The sequence below is a fragment of the Carcharodon carcharias genome, chromosome 13, assembly GCF_017639515.1.
Source record: "Carcharodon carcharias isolate sCarCar2 chromosome 13, sCarCar2.pri, whole genome shotgun sequence".
NCBI classification, from domain to species: Eukaryota; Metazoa; Chordata; class Chondrichthyes; order Lamniformes; family Lamnidae; genus Carcharodon; species Carcharodon carcharias.
Genome location: NC_054479.1, coordinates 140,545,684 through 140,573,327, shown reverse-complemented (window position 1 = coordinate 140,573,327; position 27,644 = coordinate 140,545,684). Strand labels below are relative to the sequence as shown.

Here is a 27,644-nt window from a genome sequence, read left to right as displayed (position 1 = left end):
GTTAACAATTTTTTTATATAGACAGACCACCGATTGGTCCTCTGAGCGGAAAACTGTGATTGGTTCTCATCCAGCAGCACAAGGGGGAGCTGATTGGTTCCGGCGGCTGCCTGAGATGCAATTGGGTCGCTCCCTCCAGAGTCTGAAGCAGAAAATTTCATTCAAGTATTTTTTTCTCTCTCTCTCTCTCTCTCTCTCTCTCTCACCCACCCACCCCCATCCACCCACACCTTCCCCACCACCACCACCCCCCCCCCACCACCACCACCCCGCCCTCCCATCCAACCCCAACCCCCGCAAACAACCAACTCTGTATCTCTCTTCGCTGGTGGCTGGGAGTCGAGTTTGTTGACAACTTTTGCTGATCACTTAGGCAAACTCTGGGATCTGTTGACTCGCTTTTGGCACCTTCATCCAATCGTCCTTGGGGGTGGGAGGGTGGGGGTGGTGGCTGGGTTGGGTGGGGGGTGGGTGGGAACAAAAAAGTTAGAAAACAAACATAAAAGTTAAGGAGAAGGAAGGGGCTGGGGGCTGGGGGGCTGGGGGGGGGTGTGGGGGGGTGAGGGGGGTTGGTGTTGGGGGGGGGGGGGAGAGAGGAGGGAAAGAAATTTCGCTCCAAAAAAAAAGTCACAGTCCTATAAGCAGCATGATCTTTATACCTGTGATAATCCTAATTGTTACAGGTAATAAATTCAGCCCAGTTTTAACATGTCAGTTCCCCACGGACTGGAGACCCATGAGTGAAGGTTGCAGGGCTGAGCTGGCTGAGATAATAGTTTATGCCAGAGTACTAGCTATCCACCAGGACATGTACAGTGTGTATAACTACCTGCCGTGGCAATACGAGACCAGCTTGTTCTACTCGGCGGAGATCGAGATGCTGTGTGACCAGGCATGGGGTAGCATGCTGGAAGTACCCGGCGGATCTCGTCTGAACCTCACTGGCCTCGGCTATTTCTCCTGTCAGTCCCACACGGTCATGGAGAACAACAGCTACTTTTTCTTCCTCAGGTAAAGAAAAAAAAATAAATAAGCAAACATAAAAAAAAAAACACACACCAAACAAACAGGAACAGCAATGTAACTGGCCTGAAATTGACTTTTTTTTTAAAAAAAAAAGATGAAAAAAAAATTTCCAACTAAAACGGTGCAACTAAGGAGATTCTTCGACCTTGTGCCAGTTTGATTGGTGGATGTTTTTTTTAAAGTCGAGTGTGTTAATTATATCAAGTTGTGATAGTTCGATGTGACCTGCAATCCCTATTTTGAAAGCTTAAACTGGCGCATGTGTAGATGCATTGTCTTAATCTTATTTACAAAGTTTGCTTATCCTGTGGTTTTCAGTTCTGGTGAGGGGTGCATCTATCGCCCAAGCGTTAGCTTGCTTATCTTTTCTCTTAACAGATGCTAACTGACCAGTTGTTGTGCCAGAATTTACTGTTTTTATTTCTGACTTCCCTCTTTTACAGAGAACGAAGTTAAGATCACTGCATGCAAATGTCAGCATCATCGGCTTAAAACATTCTAAAGTGGTTACCACCCCTGCCTCCCATAGATGCCCTGTTAAACAGATCACCCAGTTTCCTTCTGGGGAGGCATTTCATAGAATGGCACAGCACAGGAGGCCATTCAGCCCATCATACTCACGCTGGCTTTTTGACAGAACTCCCCCTATTCTTTCCCCGTAGCCCTGTGATGTTTTTTTCCCTACAAATAATGAGCCCATTCTCTTTGGAACCTACTTCCACAACCCTTTCAGACAATGCATTCCAGATCACAGCAACTTGCAGCTTATTTTTTTTTCACTCATGTCGTCTCCAGTTCTTTTGCCAATCACCTTAAATCTGTGCCCTCTGGTTACTGACCTTTCTGCCACTGTAAACCGTTTCTCCCTATTTACTCTATTGAAACCATCCACAACTTTGAATAGTTATTCCATCTCCTCTTAATATTCTCTGCTATAGGGAGAGCTCTATTCTCCAATCTCTCCACTACTGAAGTCCCTTATCCCCGATCCCACTCTAGTAAATCTCTTCTGCTCTCTCTCTAAAGTCTTGATGTCCTTCCTAAAGGCTGATGCCCAGAATTGGACACAATACTCCAGCTGGGGCTTAACTAGTGTTTCATAAATGTTGAAAATAATTTCCTTGCTTTTGGATTCTCTTCAAAAAGCTAAGATCCCATATCTTTTTTTAACAGGCTTCTCAACTTGTTCAGCTGCATTATATAGATTTGTGTACATACACCCCTTGTTCTCTGTGTTCTTGCAACCCCTTTTAAAATTGTACCCTTTAGTTTATATGTCTTATTCTTATCCTTACTACAGAACTATATCACATCTCTCTTCTGTGTTCAATGTTATCTGCCAATGTCTGCCCATTTTATTAGTTTGTCTAAGTCCTCTTGAAGTGTGTTATTATCCTACTCATTGTTTACTACATTTCCAAGTATCATGCCACCTGCAAACTTTGAAATTCTGCCCTATATTCTGAAGGGCATTAAACTATATCCAAAAGAGCAAGTATCTTAACACCAACCCCTGGGGAACACCAGTGTGTACTTCCCTGTGGTCTGAAAAACAGCCTTTCACCACCCCTCTCTGCAATCTGTCCCTCAGCTGGTTTTGTATCCATTGTTTTTTTGTAAACATTAGATTCTTAATTTACTCCACAAAACAGTTTTCCTGAATGAAACTTTGTTAAGTTTACCAATTGTAACCACTATTTTAAATAACAGTTATTTAACTAAATTTATTTTTTTCAAATGTTGAAACCTGAATAAATTAACTGGGCCCATATGTTAGGAACTTCTAAACTTTACCTGTCTAGTTCACTCTTTGAAGTTTGAGTAAAACATTGAGTTTTTGGTCAATTTTTACTTTTTTTAATATATATATTTGCAATCAAATAGGTGGCATTTGCCTTTTATACTTATAGTGGCCTGCCTTACATTTTCTCTCAGAATTTATAATTCCTGATTGTCTCATGATTGAGGCATTTGGGGATTGTCAAGGTCTTGTACCATGCTATGTACCATGTCTAAATGGAATGGTTACACTTTGTTCTGTAGAACCTGCTGATGTTGTTATGATTAAAAATCAGCACCAAACATTGCCTAACTTATCATGGCTCCCATCCTGAATTCAAGATGCCAGATAATATAGCAGATGGCGAACAATGAGTTATAAAGCATTCATTCAATCAAAAGGTTTGGGTGACAACCTAATCTGTCCAAAGCATTACCAAAATATTTTATGTATGTTTGTGGATCTGCAGGATCAAATTACATCCTTAAGCTCATTCACTGCCAGCCATTTGTTATTCTTTGTTTAATAGCCTCCTTTTATGTATTATACATAATTGTTCCCCTTATTTCCTAATTGCTTCTTATTCCCTGGTTGCCTTGAGAGCATTAACTGGGCATATGTGAAGGGAGCCGCATATAGTTGAGACCTGGTGAAGATGCTGGGCTCTCTCTCCTGAAGGACATTAATGAAGCACACAGGTTTTTGTGAAATCCAGCATGTTTCAAAGTCACTTTTTGATGTTAAGCCACAAATGACCAGATTTATAGAATTCAGCTTTTCATGGTGGATTTGAACTCATGACCTCTGTCCAGTGCAATAATAACGAGGCTAAAATCTTTAATTTTCATTCCGTCATGAGTAGTAGATACAGTAGTTATTACAAATGAAAGATAATATAATAATAATAATATAGTACCAGGGTCCAAATACTTATGGTAGCATATAAATTATACTTCTGTAAAACCAGCAGAGTGTATTAAGCTATAATTTTGTGGAACAATCTATGTCATTAAAAACCTTGAGTAAGACACGCACTTCCTGTTCACAAACTTCCCATTAACAGAATCTTTCACTGGCTTTTCTGTCATTATTTAGGTTTATGAATTGCTACATCAATATTATGGCAGACCTTGTGGTACAGTGGGTAATGTCCCTGCCTTTGAGCCAGAAGCTCTAGGTTTGAGGACCATCCCAGGATTTGGTGGCCAAGGAAGGAGTGTTCATAATGCAGCCAAATAGGTTGAGTATCAACCTGCAAATCCTTCCAACACACGCCAATGGCAGGGGTTAAGAGTGGGAGAGACAACTGATCATCCATTTGATGGAAAGAAAGCTGGAATTCACTATTCATAGCTCCAGACTACAACATACATTTAAAAGTGCATTTGTAACACACCACCACCACGTCAATGTTCCCCATTCAGTCTGTCAGTGATGAAATGTTGCATTGTTTTTGTAATCACTATGTGGCAATGTGGATCGAATTTCTGAAGTCTCTCTTCCAAACCAATTGCCAACCTACACAGGACATAAAAGCTTACTTACACTCATTAATAGTCAGTAGGCAATGCCGTGCATCACCGTTTTTTCAACAGTTCTGCTACTTTGAAAATTTAAAAAATAAAAAAATAAAAAAATGTATTTTAAATTAGTTCAATTTCATAAAAGAACGAAGGGCAACAAATTTCTCATTGTTTTTTTACCGTGGAGATTGGCATCCTGGAAGCAGTACTGGCTCAGCTTCGGAAATGGGATTTAATTTCGCTCTTCCTTTGTGGGGGAGAATTAAAGGGACTTTCTATGTTTCCCTTGATTCCACCTCTCTGAAGTACCCAGGTGCCATTTTCTATGTCAATGGTGCTATATAAATGCAAGTTTTTGTCCTTAGACGATAATCTTGCATGAAGACAGTGTCTATTTTATCTTCAGATTTATATTTTAAAATATCCTTTGTTGCATTACTATTTCTTCACAGGGTAAAGCATTTATTGCTAGTAGAATATTATGTGATATTAATGTCGATCTCAAGCTATTGTAATATTACTGTTGAAGAAATGCTATTTTGTTTTTTTGCAGGATGGATGACAATTATAACATAATTCCCCATGGAGTTAATTTTCAGGATGCTATTTTTCCAGACACAACTGAGAACATGAAGATGTTTTCCAGTCTCTTCCAGTTCTCTAATTGCACTCAAGGGCAACATCTCCAAACTTACACCACTGACTGGGAAATCCAAGAGGATCACAGGGTAAGGCTGCCATCTGCTGGTCATCTCCATCGAGCATTTAGGCACTATGGATTTTGGTAGTAAAATAAAGTTTTGAAATCATTATTATTGGTTGGAAGCCAAATAATCATATGGTCTTATTTTAGAATTCTCAGCGCTAAATCTAATGAGTACTTATGTATTTTAGTGGAAATACAACCATCTTGATTAAATGTCAAAGGATTTTTAGCAGTTCAAAACAGGATATAATTTATGAGTACAAAAATAAATTGGTTCAGTACGACATTCTTTTCTCTTTCCCAGTCCTGGTTATTTCATTAAGCTGAAGGTAATTTGATTCCATTTAAGAGACAAGTATCTTGTTTACCAAAATTGTGCCTTCTTAAAGAGTCACAGGAACTTCCATCAGTAAGAGTGCTTTTTAATTGCAATAAAGTATAGTAGCTTTTTAATAGATCTCCTGTGACCATTCTCAACTATGAATTAGCAACTGTGTTCCATTCCTTTTGTAAATTGCCTTGGGATGTTTTGAACGTCAAAGATGCTAGACAACTGAATTTTGTTATTGCTTTATTGTGGATGCTCCAAGCTGCATAGCTAGCCTCTGTCCCATTCCCAGCCGAGTCAGGGATCCTTCCTGTCAACCAACAGTTTTTATTTCTCCCTGTTTTCCCACACCACTCCCACTGCCTTCCTAATCTCTCTTTTCCTTCTCCCTTAACTTCCCTCCCACCCCTTCTCTCTGCACCCCTCACACCCCCCACACCGCCACTTCAATAGGAAATCCCTCTTCTATCCGTTCTCCCCGAGAAGGTAACCCTCCTCCCTTTTTCTCACTCTGCTCAAAAGGACGCCACACTCACTCTAAGCTTCACCCAAGCAGGATTATGTCTGTTCCTGTTTTTCTCTCCACCAATACCCAACATCTGGCTGTCTGTCTCTTTCTATCACACCCTTTTCGAGATTGTGAGTCTTTCTGCTTCCCACTTGCACTGCCCCTACCCCCCATTTCCCACCCCCTCCACAAATGGATCTGTCCCTGATTCTTTTCCTCATCCTCCTGAAAATCTTTACCCTATCTTCATTTTTCTTTTCTCTTTGTTTTCTGGGCAGCAGCACAGCTGAACATATATAAAATTGGGATTTTTTTCATTGGATATGGACGTCTCTGCACATACTTATCATTCTGTCTTGCCATTTCCTTCAATTCTTTGCCCCTCTCAGTCCTGCTTTGCTTCTTTTCTATTTAATTTCTTTTCACATTTTCCCCTTTTCTTATTCTTTTGTTTTACCTCCCTATTTCCTGTTTCTTTTTGCAATGCTGCCTGTTCCCTTCCTGTAGCATGGGATGGTTGAGAGAGAGAAGAGCTGGGGAGTGAAATGAAACCACAAAGCAACAGGCAGGAAGGAGCGTTACACTTCTGGGAATTATAGTTCTGGACAGGAGACAGGTCAGTGGACAAAGAAACTGTAACAGAAGAGGATGACTGCTTTGTATCTGTCTAGGAATTAGTCACTTGATAGTACAGAAGTTGAGTATTGCTGAAAAAAGAGACATGCCGTTGAAGCTTTTTGTCTTGCACTCATCAGGATAGATGCAAGAATGCCAAATTTCAAAGGGAGCAACAACTTATACTGCATGAGAAAAGGGTGCTGATTGGTTTGCAAGTTGACTCTGATTGGTCAGGGAATTAACATGGAGAATGTGCCAAGGAACTATTGTCCCCAATGCTTTCGTTTAACTCAAAAAAGGTGCAAATCATGGACATGTTCCTTTTTCCAGCAGAGGACAGGTCCCTGGATTGAATATATGTAGTTTAGAGCAAGTATAAGTGAGCCTAAGTGTTATTCTAGTTCAGAAATTTTAGTAATAAGACATTAATAGGTAAATTCAAGAAGGAAAGAACTTTTATGATCTAAGAAGGGAAATTGCAGGTGGTGATGTTCCCATGCATCTGGTGCCCTTATCCTTCTAGGTGGTAGATGTTGTAGGTTCAGGAGGTGTTCTTGAAGAAGTTTTGGCGAGTTGCTTTAGTGCTTCGTGCAGTTCCAATCACACTCAAGAAGCTTGACACCATCCAGGGCAAAGCAACCCACTTGATTGGCACCCCATTCATAAACATTCACTCCCTTCACCACCGATGCACAGTGGCAGCAGTGTGTACCACACAAGATGCACTGCTAGAATTCACCAAGGCTCCTTAGACAGCACCTTCCAAACCCACAGCCGCTACCATCTAGAAGGACAAGGGCAGCAGATAGATGGAAACACCATCACCTGGAAATTCGCCTGCAAGACACTCACCATCCTGACTTGGAAATATATCGCCGTTCCTTCACTGTCGCTGGGTCAAAATCCTGGAGCTCCCTCCCTAACAGCACTGTGGGTGTACCTACACCTCATGGACTGCAGCGGCTCAAGAACGCAGCTCACCACCACCTTCTCAAGGGCAATTAGGGATGGGCAATAAATGCTGGCCTGGCCAGTGATGCCCACATCCCATGAATGAATAAATGAAAACTACAAACAGTGACCAAAAAAAAAACTGATTAAGACTTTGACAATGAATTAGGAACCTGATTATCACAAATCTGTCATAGTCATCTGATTTCATTGCTTCAAGTGATTTCATAAACAATTCTATTACAGGCACACTCTCTCAAATTAGCTGTCTACATACCAAAGTTTTCTGAAGACCAGAGATTTTTAGAATGTGCCCATGCATCACTTCCTTTTATTATTTTACTGAATTAAAGTAACTTATCTGGACAATTTGCCTACCGGACTTGTTATCCCCTTTGCCACTTGTACTCCGGTCTATTCCTGAGCGACCCTTGATCCCCACCTGACCAGGATTGGCCCAAACCGCCGTTTGTCCCAAGCTCCTGACCCGAAATCTGGCAAAACACAAGATCCGGCATGGTCTGGATCACAAGGCTGCCGGCTTGGAGGGCGTGTACCTGTAATAAAGAAAGCCCTTATGCATGCTTGTTATGAGGCCAGGCTGTACGCTTAAATTATTTATTCTAGAAGCAAAGTTTTACCTCAAATGAAGCGCCTGTCATTCAAAATCACTTTACATTGGTATCCGATCGTTAACACTGCAGAGCGTAAAACACTTTAAATTTGCAGCTATACAGTTATATAATCAGTGCTGTAACTAATTAATTCCTTGATGGGATGTGGACATCGCTGACATGGCCAGCATTTGTTGCCCATCTCTAATTGCCCTTGAACCAAGCAGCTTCCTAGACCATTTCAGAGGGCAGTTAAGAGTCAGCCACACTGCTGTGGGGTCTGGAATCACATGCAGGCCAGACTGGGAAACGATAGACCCAATGGGTTTTTACAACACTCGATGATAGTTTCATGGTCACCATTACTGAGACTAGCTTTCAATTCCAGATTTATTAATTGAATTTAAATTCCGCCAGCTGCCTTGGTGGGTTTTGAACACGTGTCCCCAACGCATTAGCCTGAGCCTTTGGATCACGAGCCCAAAGCCGTCACCATGACGCCAACATTGCCCCCCCCCCCCCAACACAAATTTTTTTTTTGTTTCTGAAAACATTTTGGTGCTCCAGCCTGAATTTACAAGGAGGAAATTTTAGATTGTAAATTGTTTTAGTTGCCCTTGGTCTGCCTCACAATACAGAGCCACAAGCACTCCGTCCCAATGATATGTGATTTACCTTCCCCTCCCCCAACGCAGGCTAACTTCATTTCCAATGCAGACTGCCCAATTTGACTTTTACTGCTTCATACAAATATTACATCAGTCTTTATGTAGATAACTTCAAATATTAAATCACAGCAGCTGAATTAGATAAAATGAGAGCAACTATATATGAAAAAACCATGTTGAAGGATACGATGTGTGGACCTAGAAACACTTGAACTTTCACACGGCTTCTAGAGCCCAGACCATTTCCGAAATGACAGCATCTTTAAGCCAACATCCACAGAACTGATAAGACACAGAGTACCCGAGAGCAGCTTATTCCTGCCCAGCTTTACATTTCTGCAAATGATACCATGACACTAAAGCACTGCAAGATGTCAACACCAGATGATCAGGATGTTTAGAGACCAAATATTTTTGTTTGCAGCGGGAAAATGGGAATGTGGATGGCCTTTAAACTGCTTTATTAACGGTCCCTGTAACTAATCCAGTTAGATCAAAGCAGGACAAACATTGCTAAAGGGATTAACAGATATGCACTAGTCTTTGTAAGGAAAAAGGCTTTGAACACTAGGGGGTCGTAAGTTTATGACCCTTGAACAAATAGGATATAGGTGTGTCCTTATAAAACCTCCTTATATCTCCTGAATGAACTGGCAGCAATTTAGGATTGTGAAATCCTGAATGAACAATCTTATTGAGGTTTCATAAAAGTCTTATACAGAACTTTCTATATGTATTAATATACTGCTTTAGTGTTTCATTTTGTGTGGTGCCAAGTATTTTTGAACCAATGGCAAAGTATTACAGATATAAAATGAGAATAAGTGTGACAAACAATGCTGTTGCATCCCCCTGTGACATGTTGGGCTGGATTTTGGCTACTGAAGCTGGTAGCTGAACTCGCCAGACTTTCTTCAGTAAAATGTACCCCGAGTTGCAAGATTTTGACTCCAAAGACCAGCTGGCCCTAGAAGCATAGCCTAGGTGGTCACGGGGTTGGGGTGGGAGTGCCAAGGTGGACTGGTTAGAAGGCCTGCCGAAGTTCTCTGGAGCTTTGTTCCAGTTGTTTTAATTGTTAGTTCCTCTAGCCCTTACCCTCACACCCTCACTCTGCCCACCCATACCCCATGACCACACATACCTTCCATGCCAACTCAATGCTAACTCATGCCCCCTTACTGACTCCTATGGCCCCTCATAATGGCCCCTCATATCCTCAATACCAACTCCATAGCCAATCACCCAATATCCACCATAGGCAGATCTCAGGAGCCATGTGGAGATGAAATGAAATAACTTCTTAAATTCTAATACAGCTCTCACTATATAGTCTTGAGAATGAAATAACTCCCATTCATGAAAGCATCAAAGCTTTTAAATCTCTTCAAGTGCTTTGTCTCTTATAAAAAAACAAACTTCTGTTCGTACTCCTCATCCTTTAATAACCTCTTTAAGCTATCAATCAAATTGTGAATTCAGAACACCCTGCTGCAATAATTGTAACTTTTGAAACTCTGCCAGATATCCATGGTGAATAGTCCTTGGGGAAATTCTAACAATAAATTCTATTGCAACTGTTTGAACACAAACTAAACCAGCTGGCCTGTTAAGCAAAGCAGTTCAGCAGAAGGTTTTCTTAACAATCACTGACAGCTGCAGCCAGTATTTTTAAAGGTTAAAGAGAGGGGGATTTTAAAAACTTCAGATCATGACAGTTAAGCAGACCTTATCACCCTTCAAGAGTGTTTATGTCTTCTCCATAAATTTGTGACATCTACATAATAGGTTAAGGCCCTTGCAACAGCCAAAATGTGGTCTGTTTGAACTCAGCACTAAGTTCAAATGGCCCTGATAAGTTTGGACTTCTTCCTGTGTGATTCACTCCATACCCACTATCCCTGTTATGACACAGCAATTGGTAAAGGCTAAGTTATTTAAATTCCCAAAGGGAAACTTTAAATAACTGTCATAGCCTATATTTTCAGTTGGTATGTTTGAGGTGCAGCTCTGAATTCAGAAATGAAACCACCAATCCTCCAGAGGTTTTTTTATATCAATTAAATTAAACATTTATTAATTTAACAACAAATTTAAACACATACACGCGTCTACAAATTACTACCATAATAACTTTTAAACAAATCCCCAAATTAATCACTCCCAGATAGTCTTCACCAGGGCAACGACAACCCATAGACTTTAAACAGACACCAGGCAAATCACATTTTATCTCATGAATTCAAAATTAGGTTCCTTTCAATTTGGCTCCTTCGCACAGTTGTAGACTTATAGGCGGCATCCCACTGACTCACACACAAAACTCTTTCCTGTATATACCTAGCCTTCCCTTTGAATGTAAATTCTCATTGTATCACCAGGCCCTTTGAATTTCACCTCTTCTAACAGTAAAACCCCTTTCATAGTACCAATTTCATTAGTAATATAAACATATTGCTTGGTGTCTCCTAGCTAGGTGCAAGATTTTGCCCCCAGTCTTTGAATGGTTTATTCCACAAAATGCAAATGTCCTCTTTACCCTAACTTCCTTACTGTTTAACATCTCAAAACGAGTACACATCAAAGCATCCAGACTAGCTGGCTTTAATCCAATTAAGACACATACACTCACACCCACAGACACAGACCCTACTACGAGTCCAATTGAAAATAATTTCCAATAACATTGTATACATGAATATCTTCATGACAATCCTCTACCAGAAAAAATGGGATCTGTCAGAAATGGGGAGGAGGGGTGGGGGGGGGGGGGTACCTCAGCATCTGGGTCCCACCCACCATTTTTGAAGTTCTGCAGAGCCTTCCTGAATGCACAAAAATCCAACCCCTTATATCATTTGTAGCACCATACCTCAGAATGATTGAACTTTGGTTCAGCACCTCACCACTTTTGACAAATCTTGGTTGCCTCAGACAAAACAACAAAAGACCCTCCGTGCACACGCGGTCACCCATTAGCCGGGTTGTCAAAGCTGCATCCCAAAATTGCAGCATCAAAAATAAAAGACTATTTTACTAGCCGTTGGGGAGGCATCGTGTAGAGCATTTGATTTTATTGTTTCGCTTAAGCATTTTTCCCCAGCGCCGAGAACCAATATCGGTAATTCAGCAAGCCAGAGGGCAGCAAGACTCATCAAAAAGTCATTTCAAAGCAAGCACAAAAATATTTTTATAGCATAAAAGAATTTGAAAAATTCTTTTGAACACTGAGGTAGTATATTCAATTTTTCGTTGTTTATTGAATCTTCCAGTAATCGACAGTGGAACATTTTCTCATTTAAGCTTGCAGTAATGACATTGCAGTAATGACATTGCAGTTGATAACTTTGTCAAGTGGAAGTGAATAAACTCTGCATTAATCAGTTGGATGATCCACAGTCAAACAGTCTTTTTCTTCTCATGCCTTTTTTTTTGTAACGAGTAAACAAAATTGTTTAAAAGAAATTAGAAAGACATGCAATATATTTTCATCCCCCTATGGTTCTTCTCCTGAGTTGCTTACAGTAGAATCCTAGAAAATAGTCTTAAATTCCTGAAGGTTTCAGGGAAATCCTGGAGCGTTAACCTAAATGCATGATGTATACTCAGCTCGGTGCTAAACCAGTTAAGTGCTTAATGCTTTAGCATACATGGCCTGTGCAAAAAGTGATCACATGGTCCTCAGCTTCATAGTTCACTGAACTCCAGGCCCAGGTGTCCTGCATTAGGGGTTGTCGAGATTGAAAACCTAGCTTTACAGCTGTTTGGGGAGGTGGTAGCGTAACAGTAATGTCACTGGACTAGTAATCCAGAGACTCAGGATAATGCTCTGTGCACAAGTCCCACCATGACAGCTGGTGGAATTTAAATCCAGTTAATAAATCTGGAATTGGAAGCTACCTCAGTAATGGTGACCGTGATGCCTATCATTGATTATGGTAAAAAGCAACCTGGTTCACTAATGCCCTTTAGAGAAGGAAATCAGCCATCTTTACCCAGTCTGATCTACATAATACTCCAGGCCCACCGCAATGTGGTTGACTCTGAAATGGTCTAGCAAGCCACTCAGGTGTATCGAACTGCTACGAAGTCTAAAAAGAATAAAACCGGATGGACCACCCGACATCAACCCAGGCACCGGAAACCACATCGGCATTCCCAGCCCTGTCAACCCCTGCACACTCCTCCTTACTAACATCTGGGAGATTGTCCCTAAATTGAGAGAGCTGTCCACAGGGTCAGCCTGACATAGTCATACTCAAGGAATCATACTTTACAGTGTCACAGACATCACCATCACCATCTCTGGATACGTTCTGCCCCTCTGGGGCAGACCACAGTGGTATGCAGTCAGAAGACAATTGCCCTGGGAGTCCTCAACATTGGCTCTGGACCCCATGAAGCCTCATGGCATCAGGTCAAACATGGGCAAGGAAACCTCTTTCTGGTTACCGCCTACTGTGCCCCCTAAGCTGATGAATCAGTATTCCACCAAGTTCAACAGCTCTGAGGGCGACAAGGGCACAGAATGTACTCTGGGTGGGAGATTTCAATGTCCATCACCAAGAGTGGCTCGGCAGCACCACAATTGACTGAGCTGGCCAAGACCTAATAGACATAGCTGCTAGACCAGATCTGCAGCAGGTGGTGAAGGAACCAACAAGAGGGAAAAACCTACCTGACCTCATCGTCACCAATCTACCTGTCACAGATGCATCTGTCCATGACAGTATCAGTAGGAGTGACCACTGTACAGTCATTGTGGAGATGAAGTCCTGTCTTCACATTGAGGATACCCTCCATTGTGCTGTGTGGCATGGACATTGTGCTAAATGGGATGGATTTTGAACAGATCTAGCAACTCAAAACTGGGCATCCATGAGGTGCTGTGGGCCACCAGCAGCTGCAGAATTGTATACAACCAAAAGCTGTAACCTCATGACCCAGCATATTGCCCGCTTTACCATTACCATCAAGCTGGGGGATCAACCCTGGTTCAATGAAGAGTGCAGGAGGGCAGGTCAGGTGCAGCACCAGACGTACCTAAAAAGATGTCAACTTGGTGAAGCTAAAACACAGTACTACTTGTGTGCCAAGCAGCAAGCAATAGGCAGAGCTAAGTGATCCCACAACCAACGGATCAGATCTAAGGCCTGTACTCCTACCCCATCCAGTCATGAATGATGCTGGACAATTAAACAACTAACTGGAGGAGGAGGCCCCACAAATATCCCCACCCTCAATAATGGGGGAGTCCGGCATATTAGTGCAAAAGATAAGGCTGAAGCATTTGCAACAACCATCAGCCAGAAGTGCTGAGTTGATGATCCATCTCGGCCTCCTCCTGAGGTCCACGGCATCACAAACTCCAATCTTCAGCCAATTTGGTTTGCTGCACATGATATCAAGGAACAGCTGAAGGCACTGGATACAGCAAAGGCAATGGGCCCTGACAATATTGTGCCCCAGAACTAGCTGTGCCCCTAGACAAACTGTTACATTCAACTACAACACTGGCATCCACCTAGCAATGTGGAAAATTGCCCAGATATGTCCTGTCCACAAAAAGCAGGACAAATCCAACTTGGCCAATCACCACCCCATCAGTCTACTTTCGATCATCAGCAAAGTGATGGAAAGTGTCATTGACAGTGCTATCAAGCGGCACTTACTCAGCAATAACCTGCTCACTGATGTTCAATTTGGGTTCCGTCAGGGCCACTCAGCTCCTGACCTCATTACATTGATCCAAACATAGTCAAGAGCTGAACTCCAGAGGTGTGTTGAGAGTGATTATGCTTGACATCAAGACAGTATTTGACTGAGTGTGGAATCAAGGAGCCCTAGCAAAACTTAAGCCAATGGGAATCAGGAGGAAAACTCTCCACTGGTTGGAGTCAGACCTAGCACAAAGTAAGATGGTTGTGGTTGTTGGAGGTCAATCATCTCAGTCCTGGGACATTGCTGCAGGTGTGCCTCAGGGTAGTATCCTAGGCCCAACTATCTTCAGCTGCTTCATCAATGACCTTCCCTCCATCATAAGGTCAGAAATGGGGATATTCACGGGTGATTGCACAATGTTCAGCACCATTCGCAACTCCTCAGATACTGAAACAGTCCATGTCCATATGGAGCAAAACCGGGACAATATTCAAATTTTTGCTGATAAGTGACAAGTAACATTTATGCCACACAAGTACCAGGCAATGACCATCTCCAACAAGACAGAATCTAACTATCTTCCCTTTACATTCAATGGCATTACCATTGCTGAATCCTGCACTATCAACATCCTGGGGGTTACTATTGACCTGAAACTGAACAGGACCAACCATATAAATACTGTGGCTACAAAAGCAGGTCAGAGGCTGGGGATTCTGTGGTGAGTAACTCATCTCCTGATTCCCCTAATCTGCCCACCATCTACAAGGCACAAGTCAGGAGTGTGATGGAATACTCTCCACTTACCTGGAGGAACACAGCTCCAATAACACTCTAGAAGCTGGACATCATCCAGGACAAAGCAGCCTGCTTGATTAGTAACCCATCCAATACCTTCAACGTTCACTCCCTCCACCACCAACGCACAGTGGCAGCAGTATGTACCATCTACAAGGTGCATTGCAGCAACTCACCAAGGCTCCTTCAACCTTCCAAACCCACAACCTCTACCACCCAGAAGGACACAGGCAACAGATGTTAGGGAACACCATCACCTGCTCCCCTCCAAGCTACTCACCATCCTAACTTGGAAAAATATCGCTGTTCCTTCACTGTCGCTGGGTCAAAATGCTGGAACTCCCATCCTAACAACACTGTGGGTGTACCTACACCACATGGACTACAGCGGTTCAAGAAAGCAGCTCACCACCACCTTCTCAAGGGCAGTTAGGAATGGGCAATAAATGCTGGCCTCGCCTGTGACGCCCACATCCCATGAACAAATATATTTTAAAAAGTGCGCCTTGGAAACACTAGTAATCCTCAGAACCAGTGTTATGCATAATGTTCATTAAGTCTTAAAAATATGGTGGGAACAAAATTGGTCTTAGTAGTTTTTTATATTCTTTCATGGGATGTGAGCATCGCTGACTAGCTCAGCATTATTGCCCATCCCGAATTACCCTTGAGGTGGTGGTGAGCTGCAGTCCATGTGGTGTCAGATTTTTAAAACAAAGTTGAGTTGTATATCAAATGTTGAAGCCCATTAGCTTCGCTGAGTGGAACACATGAAAAAAAAAGTTTTTAAGCTTCTGCTGATTAAGACTAAATGTGGATGAAGTCATGTGAGGATAGCACACAAATCCTAGGTGCACCCACCGTGCTGTCAGGGAGAGAGTTCCAGGATTTTGACCCAGCAGCAGCAGCGAATGTACGGCGATATATTTCCAAATCAGGGTATGTGGCGTGGAGGGATGTTTTGGGTGCTTTGAGTCACCTCAGAGTCCCAAAATGGTATCCTTGGCCCTCATGCACAATTCAGATGCAAAGTGCGTTGGTCACCGTGTTGGACAAAGGGGTGATTGCGTGTGGAATTAACATCCGCTGGAAGTATGCAGAGCAGGCAGATCATGATGTCAATCAATATGCTAATACTTAAAAAGCATGGGCTAAGACATGTCTATTCATTTGTGTGTCCTGGTAATGAATCCAACTATGGATTTGTGATGAAAGTCTCCTTCTAAATGTTAAATTTGCCCTCATTCAGAAAAGCTGCTATGATCATTGCCGAAGGAAAAATATGTGATCCTGATGTGAGAGAACCTGAAGGAAAATCGAAAAATAAAAGTAGTGGGCGGATAAATTTTAAAATTTTTTAGAGGATTTGTGTGCTATCCTCACATGACTTCATCCACATTTAGTCTTAATCAGCAGAAGCTTAAAAACTGTTTTTTCTCATGTGTTCCACTCAGCAAAGCTAATGGGCTTCAACATTTGATATACAACTCAACTTTGTTTTAACAATCTGACTATAATGCAAAATGAGTACAGTTTTCCTCCTGCCGTATAGACTGAAACCTATATTTAAATAAACTGGAATATTAAACCACAGTGAAGTCGCACACATTCATAATATTCACTGGTTGCACTCTTATGTCAAAAATCAGTGAGACATTTGTTCACCAGAAGTTTTTTTTAATCCTCTATTACTGTTGTATGCTCAATTGGCAGGAAAAACTGTAGCTGAACAATGGGCTACCTTTAAAGAAGAAATCCTTCAGGCACAGTCAAGGTATATTCCCTCAAAAAGGGAAAGGTAGGGCAAACAAATCCAGAGCTCCATAGATGAAAAAGGAGATACAATTTATCTTAATTTCTAACATTTCCAATTTTGCAGATGAGACAAAATTAGGCGGGAGTGTGAATGGTGAGGAGGATGTTAAGAGGCTTCAAGGCAATTTAGACAAGTTGAGTGAGTGGGCAATACATGACAGATGCAGTATAACATGGATAAGTGTGAAGTTATCCACTTTGGTAGGAAAAACAGAATGGCAAAGTATTATTAAAATGGTAATAGATTGGAAAATTTGATGTACAAAGGGACACTGTTGAAGGGTCATGAGGACTCTAAACGTCAACTCTTTTCTTCTCCGCCGATGCTGCCGGACCTGCTGAGTTTTTCCAGGTAGTTCTGTTTTTGTTTTGGATTTCTAGCATCCGCAGTTTTTTGTTTTTATCACTGAAGTAAGCATGCAGGTGCAGCAAGCTGTTGGGAAAGCAAATGGTATGTTGGCCCTCATTGCAAGAGGATTTGAGTACAGGAGCAAAGCTGTCTTTCTGTAGCTGTACAGGGCCTTGATGAGACCATACTTGGAGTATTTTCCATGTATCTATAAAGAAGAAAAAGTGTGCTTATGATAGATGTCGGGTAGAAAATACAACTGAGAATCAAGCTGAATACAAAGGTTCAAAGGAAAGGTGAAAAAGCAAATAAGGGAAGCGAAGAGGGATTATGGGAAAAGACTGGCAGCCAATATAAATGGGAATCCCAAAGTTTTCTATCGGCACACAAAATAGTAAGAGGGTGGTAAAAGGAGGAATAGGGCCGATTAGGAACTAAAAAGGAGATTTACACATGGAGGCAGAGAACATAGTTGAGGTGTTAAATGAACACTTTGCATCTGTCTTTACCAAAGAAGCAGATGTTACCCAAGCCATGGTGACAGAAGAGGAAACTCTGTCACTAGAAGGACTCAAAATTGATAAGGAGGAAGTGTTGGATAAACTGTTGGTATTTAAAGTTGACAAGGCATCGGGACTGGATGAGATGCATCCAAGGATATTGAAGGAAGTGAGAGTGGAAGTTGCAGGGGCACTGGCCATAATCTTTCAGCCTTTCCTAGACTCAGGGAAGGTGCCAGAGGACTGGAGAATTGCAAACATTACGCCTTTTTTCAAAAAAAGGATGTAAAGATAAGCCCAGTAATTATAGACCTGTCAGTTTAACTTCAGTGGCTTCTAGAAACAATTATTCGGATAGAATTAATAGTCACATGGAAAAATGTGGGTTGACTAGGAAGAGCCAGCATGATTTTTTAAGGGAAAATCATGCTTAATTAACTTGCTGGAGTTTTTTGAAGAGGTAACAGAGAGGCTTGATGAGGATAATGCTGTTGATGTGGTGTACATAGACTTCGAAAAGGCATTTGATACAGTGCTGCACAACAGATGTGAGAGAAGTTAGAGCTCATGGAATAACAGCGGCAACGTGGATACAAAATTGGCGAAGTAATAGGAAATAGCGAGTAATGGTTAATGGATATTTTTTGGGCTGGAGGAAGGTCTGTAGTGGAGTTCCCCAGGGTAAGAGTTGGGACCCTTGCTTTTCCTGATATATATTAATGACTAGATCTCAGTGTGCAAGGGATAATTTCAAAGTTTGCAGATGATATAAAACTTGGAAGCATTGTAAACTGTGAAGAAGCCAGCGTAGAACTTCAAAAGGACATAAAGGAGCTGGTGGAGTAAGCAGATAGGGGGCAGATGAAGTTTAATGCAGAGCAGTGTGAGGTGATACATTTTGTAGGAAGAACATGGAGAGACATTATAAAATAAGGGGTACAGGGTGTGCAGGAGCAAAGGGACCTGAGTGTATATGTGCACAGATCATTGAAGGTGGCAGGATAGGCGGAGAGAGCATTATAAAAGTGTTAAGTATCCTGGGCTTTATTAATAGGGGCATAGAATACAAGAGCAAGGGGGTTATGCTGAGTTTATATAAGACACAAGTTAGACCTCAGCTGGAGCACAGTGTACAGTTCTGGGCACCAGCCACACTTTAGGAAGGATGCGAACACATTGGACAGAATGCAGTTTACGAGAATGGTTCCAGGGATGGGAAACTTCAGTTATGAAGATACGTTGGAGAGGCTGGGACTATTCTCCTTGAAGAGGAGAAGGCTAAGAGGAGATTTGATAGAGGTGTGCAAAATCAAATCCTATTTCCCCTTGGGATGGGCAATAAATGCTGGCCTCGCCAATGAAGCCCACATCCTGTGAATGAATTTAAAAAAAGTTTCCTGTCTTTATATATGGATTTTCCATCATTTTAGCTTTGTTATTCATATCCCCTTACCTTCGTATTCTTGGGAACTTTTTATAATAGGTTATTATTAATAGAATATAATTCTTTAATAGCCTTGAGTAATTTTTGGCTCTACAGGTATCATTTACATTTAAGTGGCTGCATCCCCTTAAAATTGAAGGGCTGCATGCTTATGTGATTTAGCCCAAGGAAGGAACCAGTAATGGGTTTATTTAACTGGTATCCGTATGCTGAGCTGTTGATATCCAGCAGGCTCCCATTGTTCTGACATGTACTATGTGATTTCAGCAGCTTTTTGAACCCAGAGCCCAAAATTTGCTCCATGGGATGCAGAGGAAATATTCTTTCCATGTGTGGAACTGTGGGACCACCATCACTGCATATTCTTTCAAGCCTCACTAAATAACCAGGAGGTGTGATTAGAAAATGGGAGTCAAGGGTAAGGAGGGGAGAACAAGACAAGTTAAAACAATTCACTTAATTCAATGCTGAAAGCACTTTCAAGTTAGATTGTCCAAGTTAAATATCAACTTCTGTTTGTTTTAGCATACATAAATAGTAGTGACATATTGAGAAAACGTGTGCTTATTTTATTTGGACTTTGATCAAAACAGGCTTAATTAAACCCCACAGTATAATACTATGTGCCTTGACAGAACTTTTACTTTCTCTGAACCCAGTAAATTGATAAAGATTTTACAGAAAAAAATGACATCAAAATGGTTATAGCGCAACACCATCACAATTACAGCTTAGCCACGAAATGGAACTGGTAACAGGCATCAGCCAGCAGAAGCTGTTCATGCAATGTGACAGGGCAGAAATTAATGGTGAGATATTAAACGCTGTATGTTTTTGCAGCTGTTCTTTTCCTCATTGAAAATTCTAGTGCAGCTCTAATGTGGACCAAATGAAGCCACAGCCAAAATATTTTGGGTGAAAATGGAACCCTGAGCACTACTAGTAAAGTCACTAGGGAGCGTAATTAAATAGGTTTTAAAAATTGTACAAACAAATTATAATTCAGTTTTTTTTCTGGAAGGCTTGCGTTTTAAAACTTTCTAAAATGATTGTATCAGTCTTCTTGAATATATTCTTCAATGTTACAAGTCTGATTGACTCAATGTCAGGGAACCTCTTAAACTTAGTTAAGCAATTCCTCGCGGTCCAGGCTTGAGTGCGTTGTCCAAATGCAAGTTTATTATTCACACACAAAAAATAGGGTAATTATTACGATTATGCAATAAACTCACAGGGCAGAATTTTCCATTTGGCGTGCGGGTGCCGGAACATTAAATAATGTCGGGCGTGCGTCCTGACATCATCGCGAAGCTGTGTGATATTTTATTCGGCGGGCGCGCGCTGTAGTCGGCTGCATACCCGCCGATAATTGATGGGCCTATTAAGGCCATTAACAAAGCAATTAACCTGAATTTTACGCTGCCTGTACAAGCTTGTGGTTGGCGAGCAGGCGAAAAGGCCCAAGAAACCTTTACGTTTTTTAGGAAACCTCATCCCCGAGCGGGATGAGGTTTCCTAAAGCTTTTTACAAATTAAACAAAGACTTTTTTTTGGAAAATAAAAACATGTCCCATCTCATGTGACACAGTCACATGAGGGGACATGTTTCATTAAGTTTTTATTGTATTTATTTATTTTTTTTAAAAAGCGCTTCAATCTCCCTGAGACACAGAGCTGCCGCTCACGATCCATGCAGGGTGGGCCTTAATTGTCCCCCCACCACCCCCACCCGTGTCAAATCGTGGTGCCGAGGTGATCGACTCCATGACCGCTCCCACTGAGCCCGCCCGACGAATGGAAAATACTGACCGTACAACCAGGTTTGCTGCAGACCCAAGCAGATCAGCTTTGACTTCAATGGGTGGTATCCTTTCCACTGTACTGACAGCTTTTCTCAGCAGGTCCCTCACTGTTCTAGGGAAACCCTTAATCTTCCTTCCCACTAATGATCTCCTTTGATGCCAAGCCATGTCACCTGGTGCTTCCTCTGTACAAACCTCCAGACCAGGATAGAATGGCTGTTTCTACGATGCAAAGGGACAGGAGACTTCCTGGCTACTAATCCATTAGGTTTCTGGGTCTGGACTAATGACCTGGAGACGTGAGTTCAAATCCCATCATGGCAGCTGGAGGAATTTAAATTCCGTTAATTAAGAAAATTTGGGATTAAAAAAAATCTAGTTTCATTAATGGTGACCATGAAACTACCAGATTGTCGTAAGGATCTATCTGGTTCACTAATGACCTTTAACTGACGCTCTTACGCGGTCTGGCCTATATATGTCAGACCCTCAGCAATGTGGTTGCCTCTTAACTGCGGCCTAGTTAGTTGTCAGGAAGGCAGCTCACCGCCATCTTGTCAAGGACAGTTAGGGATGAACAATAAATGGTAGCCTTACCAGTGATGCCCACACCCTGTGAATATGAATAAAAAACAACGATCCTAATCTGGCCATAAATCCAAAATCCCAATTAAAACTCAAAATACAATATCTGAATTCAGTTTTCTTCATTTGCCGCATGTTTGCTGATATTTGTTCACATGCTACCAAGTTTATACAATAAAAATAATTGCTTTTTAAACAACCCAAGGCCGGAATCTTCCAGCCCTCCCCCTATGGGGGGCAGAGGGGCCAGCAAGCCGTTGAAACCTCCGTTCACACTGGTGGGACCATAAGGTTCCGCCGGTGTGAGGGACTGGAAAATTCCGGCCCAAGTGTCTGAATATGGATTCAAACACAATTAAATGATTTGGAGCACCGAGGATAGAGGTGATTTATTTTCATGCTTCTAGTTCATCTATAGAATCCTGATCCAAGCATAACATTTCCTGGCTAAGTAGTCCATGTTTTCTATCAGAATTCAACAATGCACTAATACTGGAAAAGCCCAGTAATATGAACTGTTGACATCCTGAATTTGGTCATCGTAGAACCTGTGTCAATATAATTGAAAATTCATGCATAAACAAAGGCTGCAGCTTGCATGATGAACAAGCTTTTTATTGTATTTGATGAGAAGAATGACCTTATTATACAGGAACCCATATCCAAAGCACTTCCAATTTTATCCTAAAATAAACAAATGCAATAGTTTGCCAAAAGTACAAAAGAGTTACTTCTCTTTTTTCATTTCCCTTTGTATATTTGAGCTTTCAGCCAGGCTTGAAAGCCAAAAGTGGCTGATAGTATTTCTAGGATCTTGGGTTCTAGGATATTGGATTTTTTTTCTTGCAAAATAACATTGCCTTCTGGTTAGTATCCTTTAAAAGACCTTTCTGATTGGATAGAAATTAAATGCCCAGTTCTATGTGGAATTCCCATCCACTTTACTAGGCCAGGTCTCTGTTAGCTTAGGTTGTCCCTATCATGTATTGGTTATGGTTCTTTGCTGAAACTGTTGTCATTTCTAATTTGCTTGCGTCAAACTTTGCCAACATCGTCCAATTTGTTTATTTTCTTCCACCTGTGGTCATTTCTCCCAAATAGTTCATCTTTTCTCCTGGTGTGTTTCATCCATCATTCTTCCCTCCTTGTTTATCTGGGCTTATCCAACTCCCCATGTATCCCAGTCAGATCCCTTTGTAGTGTGGTTCTCTGGGCTCCTGTTTGATCTGATAATCCTCCAGATACTGCTAGAAATACTCAGCCTCCCAAAATCACTATATGGCTGAAGGCAGCAGGAAGTGTGTGATGGCATGACAACCACCACTCAACTGGAACAGCCAATCTCCCAATCCTTTCATGTTGCAAAACCATTTCACGTAGAAGGAATTCCGTGAACGTCTCCTGACACTCTGTAATCCATCCAATTTATCTGATGGATCAAATAGCACAGCACTGGGCAGCATGAAGACATGCATGCACTGTTGCACTAGCAGCCTTTCTTATCTGATCTCAGAGCCTCACTGATATCATGCAGGCCAGAAATCCTCACCGTTAAGTCTATATGGTTGGACTCAGTGCTTCATCTGCATGTGGCTAGAAATGATGGCTCTCAGTGATGACAGCCCTTCACAATGCTGTCAACAGCACCTCTAACAGAGGAGGTTTGGAAAAGCCCTTCTTGTGGTATATTGGAGTATGTTAGACTTAGTCCCTTTAAAGGTTAATTGTACCAACCTGTGATGTCATGGAAGAAGTGACATATACTTATGTGATCTGGGACTTGAGGAGAGTAAGCCTGGTCAGAAGCTAGTAAAGGAGTGTCCTTACAACTGTAAATATGTTACAATAAAGTTAGAGTGCTCTGCAGCCAGCAGTCTTTGAGAAGTTATTGAAACTACTCCAATCCAACAACAACAATATACTTCTGAGGTGGTTCTGTGCTTCCCCAGCAGCAGGTGAAGGAGCCACGTTTACCTTGCGCTGTTGTCTTTGATGTCAGAGGTGTCATTTCCAGCAGCAATGTAATATATAAGGTGCCACCAGAGAATGGTATAGGGGCTTTACAATTGAATGGTAAGTTCCTCGTCATCACTCTGATTAACGAGATGACCAGTCAGTGTTACTAGTATCTAATTGCTGTAGCCAAGGTGCTGAATGTCTGAGCCCAGCTTGCCTGCTGTTCAGAGACTTGGGGAGGGATTTGGCCCTTTTGGATGGGGACCCTAATGCTGGGGTCAAATGGGGGTCACAGCTCCGCACTGTGTGGGAAACAGTCTTCTGGCAGTGATGTTTCCCGAATTGACCAATGAGTGGACAGAGGACAGCTAAGGGTGGAGGGTGGTCTCTCAAAGCTGGAGGGTCAGTAGGGGATCCTCCAGCACTGAAGGACCAGCAGTCTGTGGTTCAGGCAAGCAAGGGAGAGGGAGCCTCCACTTTGAGGTGCCCAGCTCTCCAACTTTATTAAACTTTTCAGTTTTAAAGTGTCTTCAGCAGCTGGGAACCCCACTGCAGGGCGGCCTGCAGCTGCAGCTCCGGTCAGCCAGAGGAGGAAGGCCGCAAATCCTGCCTGGAGCACAGGTTTCTGAGTCTGCCACCAGGAAGCTGTCTCCATGGGCAGCTAGTTCCCTCTGCCTCAGGGAGCCTTGGGGGCCAACTGGAAAATTGCAGTCGGCTGTGGCAATAGGCCTTAAGGATAGTAAGCGGAAACTATTCAGTTTGTTCATTGTCATCATTGTACCATAACCTGAAGCACTTGACCTGTTTCCTGATCCTCGAAATCGAAGTAAGATTATCATAGGTCTTAACCTTTACCTTCAGAAGGTGTTAGTGGTCTGATCCAGGCATCATTTACACAATGTAAAATCGAAATACTGTTGTACCCCTAAAATTGCATGAGATACAAGGGCTTGCACTTTTCCAACAACTGAATGAGTCCATCTCTTCTTAGCATGTCTACAGGCTGAGGAGAGAAATACTAATCATTGATGTCATCCTCACACATTCACTGTAGCTCGTCTGCAACTGTTCTGTGGTGTCCGTCTCCAACTACACCCTCTTTCTGTTGCCCTCCACTTTGCTCTCTAGAAGAGATCTCTGTAACTTTTCAGCTCTGATCAAAAGGTAGAAATAGTGACATTGGCTGGAATTTTCCAGTCCCTCACACTGACAGGATCAGCAAAGACAAGCCCAGGAACATCAGGAAGGGATGTCCACTGCACTCCTCAGTTTGGAAGGCACGATGGAGGAGTCCGTCTGCCTTCAGGCTGAGGTGATGGCACCAGCATGCCAACGCACTGAGGTCAAGACTGGTGGGATGGTGGCCGCCATGGAGACCTTGGTCCAGGACATCAGTTCCTGCACTGCTGCGTGGGCTGAACTCCATCGCTGCAGCCATAGTTGACCTCCAACACCTTTGTACACAAGAGGGGTGTGGGGCAGCTCGATCTCACTCCAGTATCCCCTTCTCAAAGAGTCAGCCAGTGTTGGGCTCCCATAGATGGAGGACCAGTAGCTCGACACCTTGGCAGTATCCACCCAGATGACTCCAGGTGTGTCCGGCCCATCCGAATTCCCTTCTCCCATGACACCAGCAGCTCCAGCTCCAGTTCCACAGGCCGAGGTGGGTGTCACTGCCACATATCAGGACCCCGAAAGCAGACGGGTCCTCCAGAGGACGCCCACCAGTGTAGCAGTCAGCAGGCTGCCTCCATCTCCACTGTGGATGTCAGGGGAGCACCAAAAAATAGCACAGGAAGGTTAAGAAGATGTAACTCTTTCTGAGTCAAAACAATTAAACTAAATTAACAAAATTGGGATAAATCAGGCACAGCCCCTAATTCAGGTCAGCTGTAAAACCAAGAACAAAGTTTAACGGAAACTTACAACTTTAAACCAAAATGTGATAAAAGGGGTAGATAAAGCACCCCAGTACCCGCGGTGCCCACCGAGCATGGAAGGCCTCGAGTGTGCCGGCAGACACCGCGTGCTCCCTCTCCAGGGAGTTAAGAAGATGTAACTCTTGTTGAGTTAAAACAATTAAACTAAATTAACAAAATTAGGATAAATCAGGCACAGCCCCTAATTCAGGTCAGCTATAAAACCAAGAACAAAGTTTAAAGGAAACTTGCAACTTTAAACCAAAATTAAGAAGGTGTAACTCTTTCGAGTTAAAACCAATAAAACCAAATTAACAAAATTGGGATAAATCAGGCACAGCCCCTAATTCAGGTCAGCTGTAAAACCAAGAACAAAGTATAAAGGAAACTTACAAACTTTAAACCAAAATTAAGAAGATGTAGTTGCACAATCTGGGCACGGGTGTTAATCACTTGTACATAATGTTCACAATCATAAATATACTCCCAAGAATATCTTCCTGCCTATAGCTTCTTGTTCTGATGAGCAGCGTACGTGTCACTCAGATGTGAAACCTTGGTTCCTGCACAAGATGAAGGAAGGTGTCTCATCCCCGTGCTTTGTGCAGCCTTCAGACCAAAGTGATGGTTCGGCCTCACACTCACGAGACACATTAGTGATCCCTGCAACTCGATGGTGCTTGTCATTGCTGCCCGAATGTAGTGGGCAGGAGTTCCATCATTTTCTCTGTGTGCTCTCAGCACTTTTAAGGAGGGGCTGGCCTCCATCTCTTCAGATTCTGCGACCAGTGATGCTGTGCTCCTGAAGGGGTCAGGTGCTGAAGGCTGACCAAAGATCAAATGCATCCAAAGTTTCATGGCTGCATCTCCATGATATGACCCTGATCACAAAGCGCAAGCGAGCTGCCCTCAGTCAGACAGGAGTTAGACATTTTCAAAGGCTATGTGAAGATTTATGTCGCCATCATCCTCTTGTAATCGAGCGACTGTTAGGGCCTCCCCTGTGTCTCCATGACAGGATTCTTATCACAGAGGGTATGTGTGCTGCCATCAGCCAGACCGGAGTCAAATGTTCACAGATGCAATGTGAGGATCTACGGTGTCACCTCACTGCATGTCGTTATCATCCTCCATAAATCTAGCAGCTATGATGAGGGCCTCCCGAGTGTGCTGGCCTTGTCTAGCCAAGTGCAATGGTCTCATTGCCTTCATCGTCACCTTCAAGGACCTCCTCACCCTCATCCCCGTCAACATTTTCTTCATCGGAGAAGAAGCTCAGCTCCACCATCTCCTCAGCCAGCCCCTCTCCCCTTTGCAGCACCAGGTTATAAAGGGCGCAGCAGGTGACAACGATGCATGACGTCCTCTGTCAATTATATTGCAGGGCTCCACCAGACCGGTCCAGCCAATGGTCTGCTCCCTCAAGTTGCAAGTTGCAGCCTGAGCCTCGATATACGTTTGCTCTGCTGCAGTCTGAGGCTGCCTCACAGGTGTCATCAGCCACGGCCTCTGCCCCTTGTCCCCGAGGAGCCAGCCCTGCAGCCTCTGTGGTCCCTAGAAGATGTCAGGGATCTGAGACCTGACAAGGATTTAAGAGTCGTGGACACTCCCTGGGAATCATGCGCATACCTGTAGGATGTGTTTGTGGTGGTTGCACACCAGCTGAACATTCAGTGAATGGAATCCCTTGCGGTTGACATGGTTGACCGCTTGTTGCCACGGAGATCTGAGCGCCACATGAGTGCAGTTGATGACACCCTGCACCTGTGGGAAACCTGAGGCCTGGGCAGATCCCAGCGCTCTTGCATCCTTGCATACCTGGTCCCGCGCAAAATGTACAAAATTGTGTGTCTTTGTGAAGATGGCATCAGTGACCTCATGGTGCATTTGTGGTTGGAGGCTTACAATATCCCAAGCAGGTCACCTGTGGAGCCCTAAAAAGGAGCCACTGGTGTAAAAATTGGGCACTGCGGTCACTCTCACAGCCACTGGCAGTGAATGCCCTCCATGTTCCTGTGGCGCCAAATCCTGCAGCAGGTGGCAGATGTGACTGACCAGTTTCCTAGACATGCACAGTCTTCAGCGGCACTGGTTCC

General features: G+C 42.9%; 1 protein-coding gene across 1 annotated transcript in view; it reads left to right on the top strand.

Annotated features, from left to right (window-relative positions):
- Positions 1–593: 593 nt before the first annotated feature.
- Positions 594–27,644, top strand: part of ccdc3a (coiled-coil domain containing 3a) — a 77,511-nt gene continuing 50,460 nt past the window's right edge. Inside the window, exons 1-2 of the mRNA XM_041203023.1 lie at positions 594–1,011; positions 4,883–5,057. Coding sequence (XP_041058957.1) covers positions 647–1,011; positions 4,883–5,057 — 540 coding nt within the window. The 5' untranslated portion in view covers positions 594–646. The remainder of the gene's footprint in view (positions 1,012–4,882; positions 5,058–27,644) is intronic.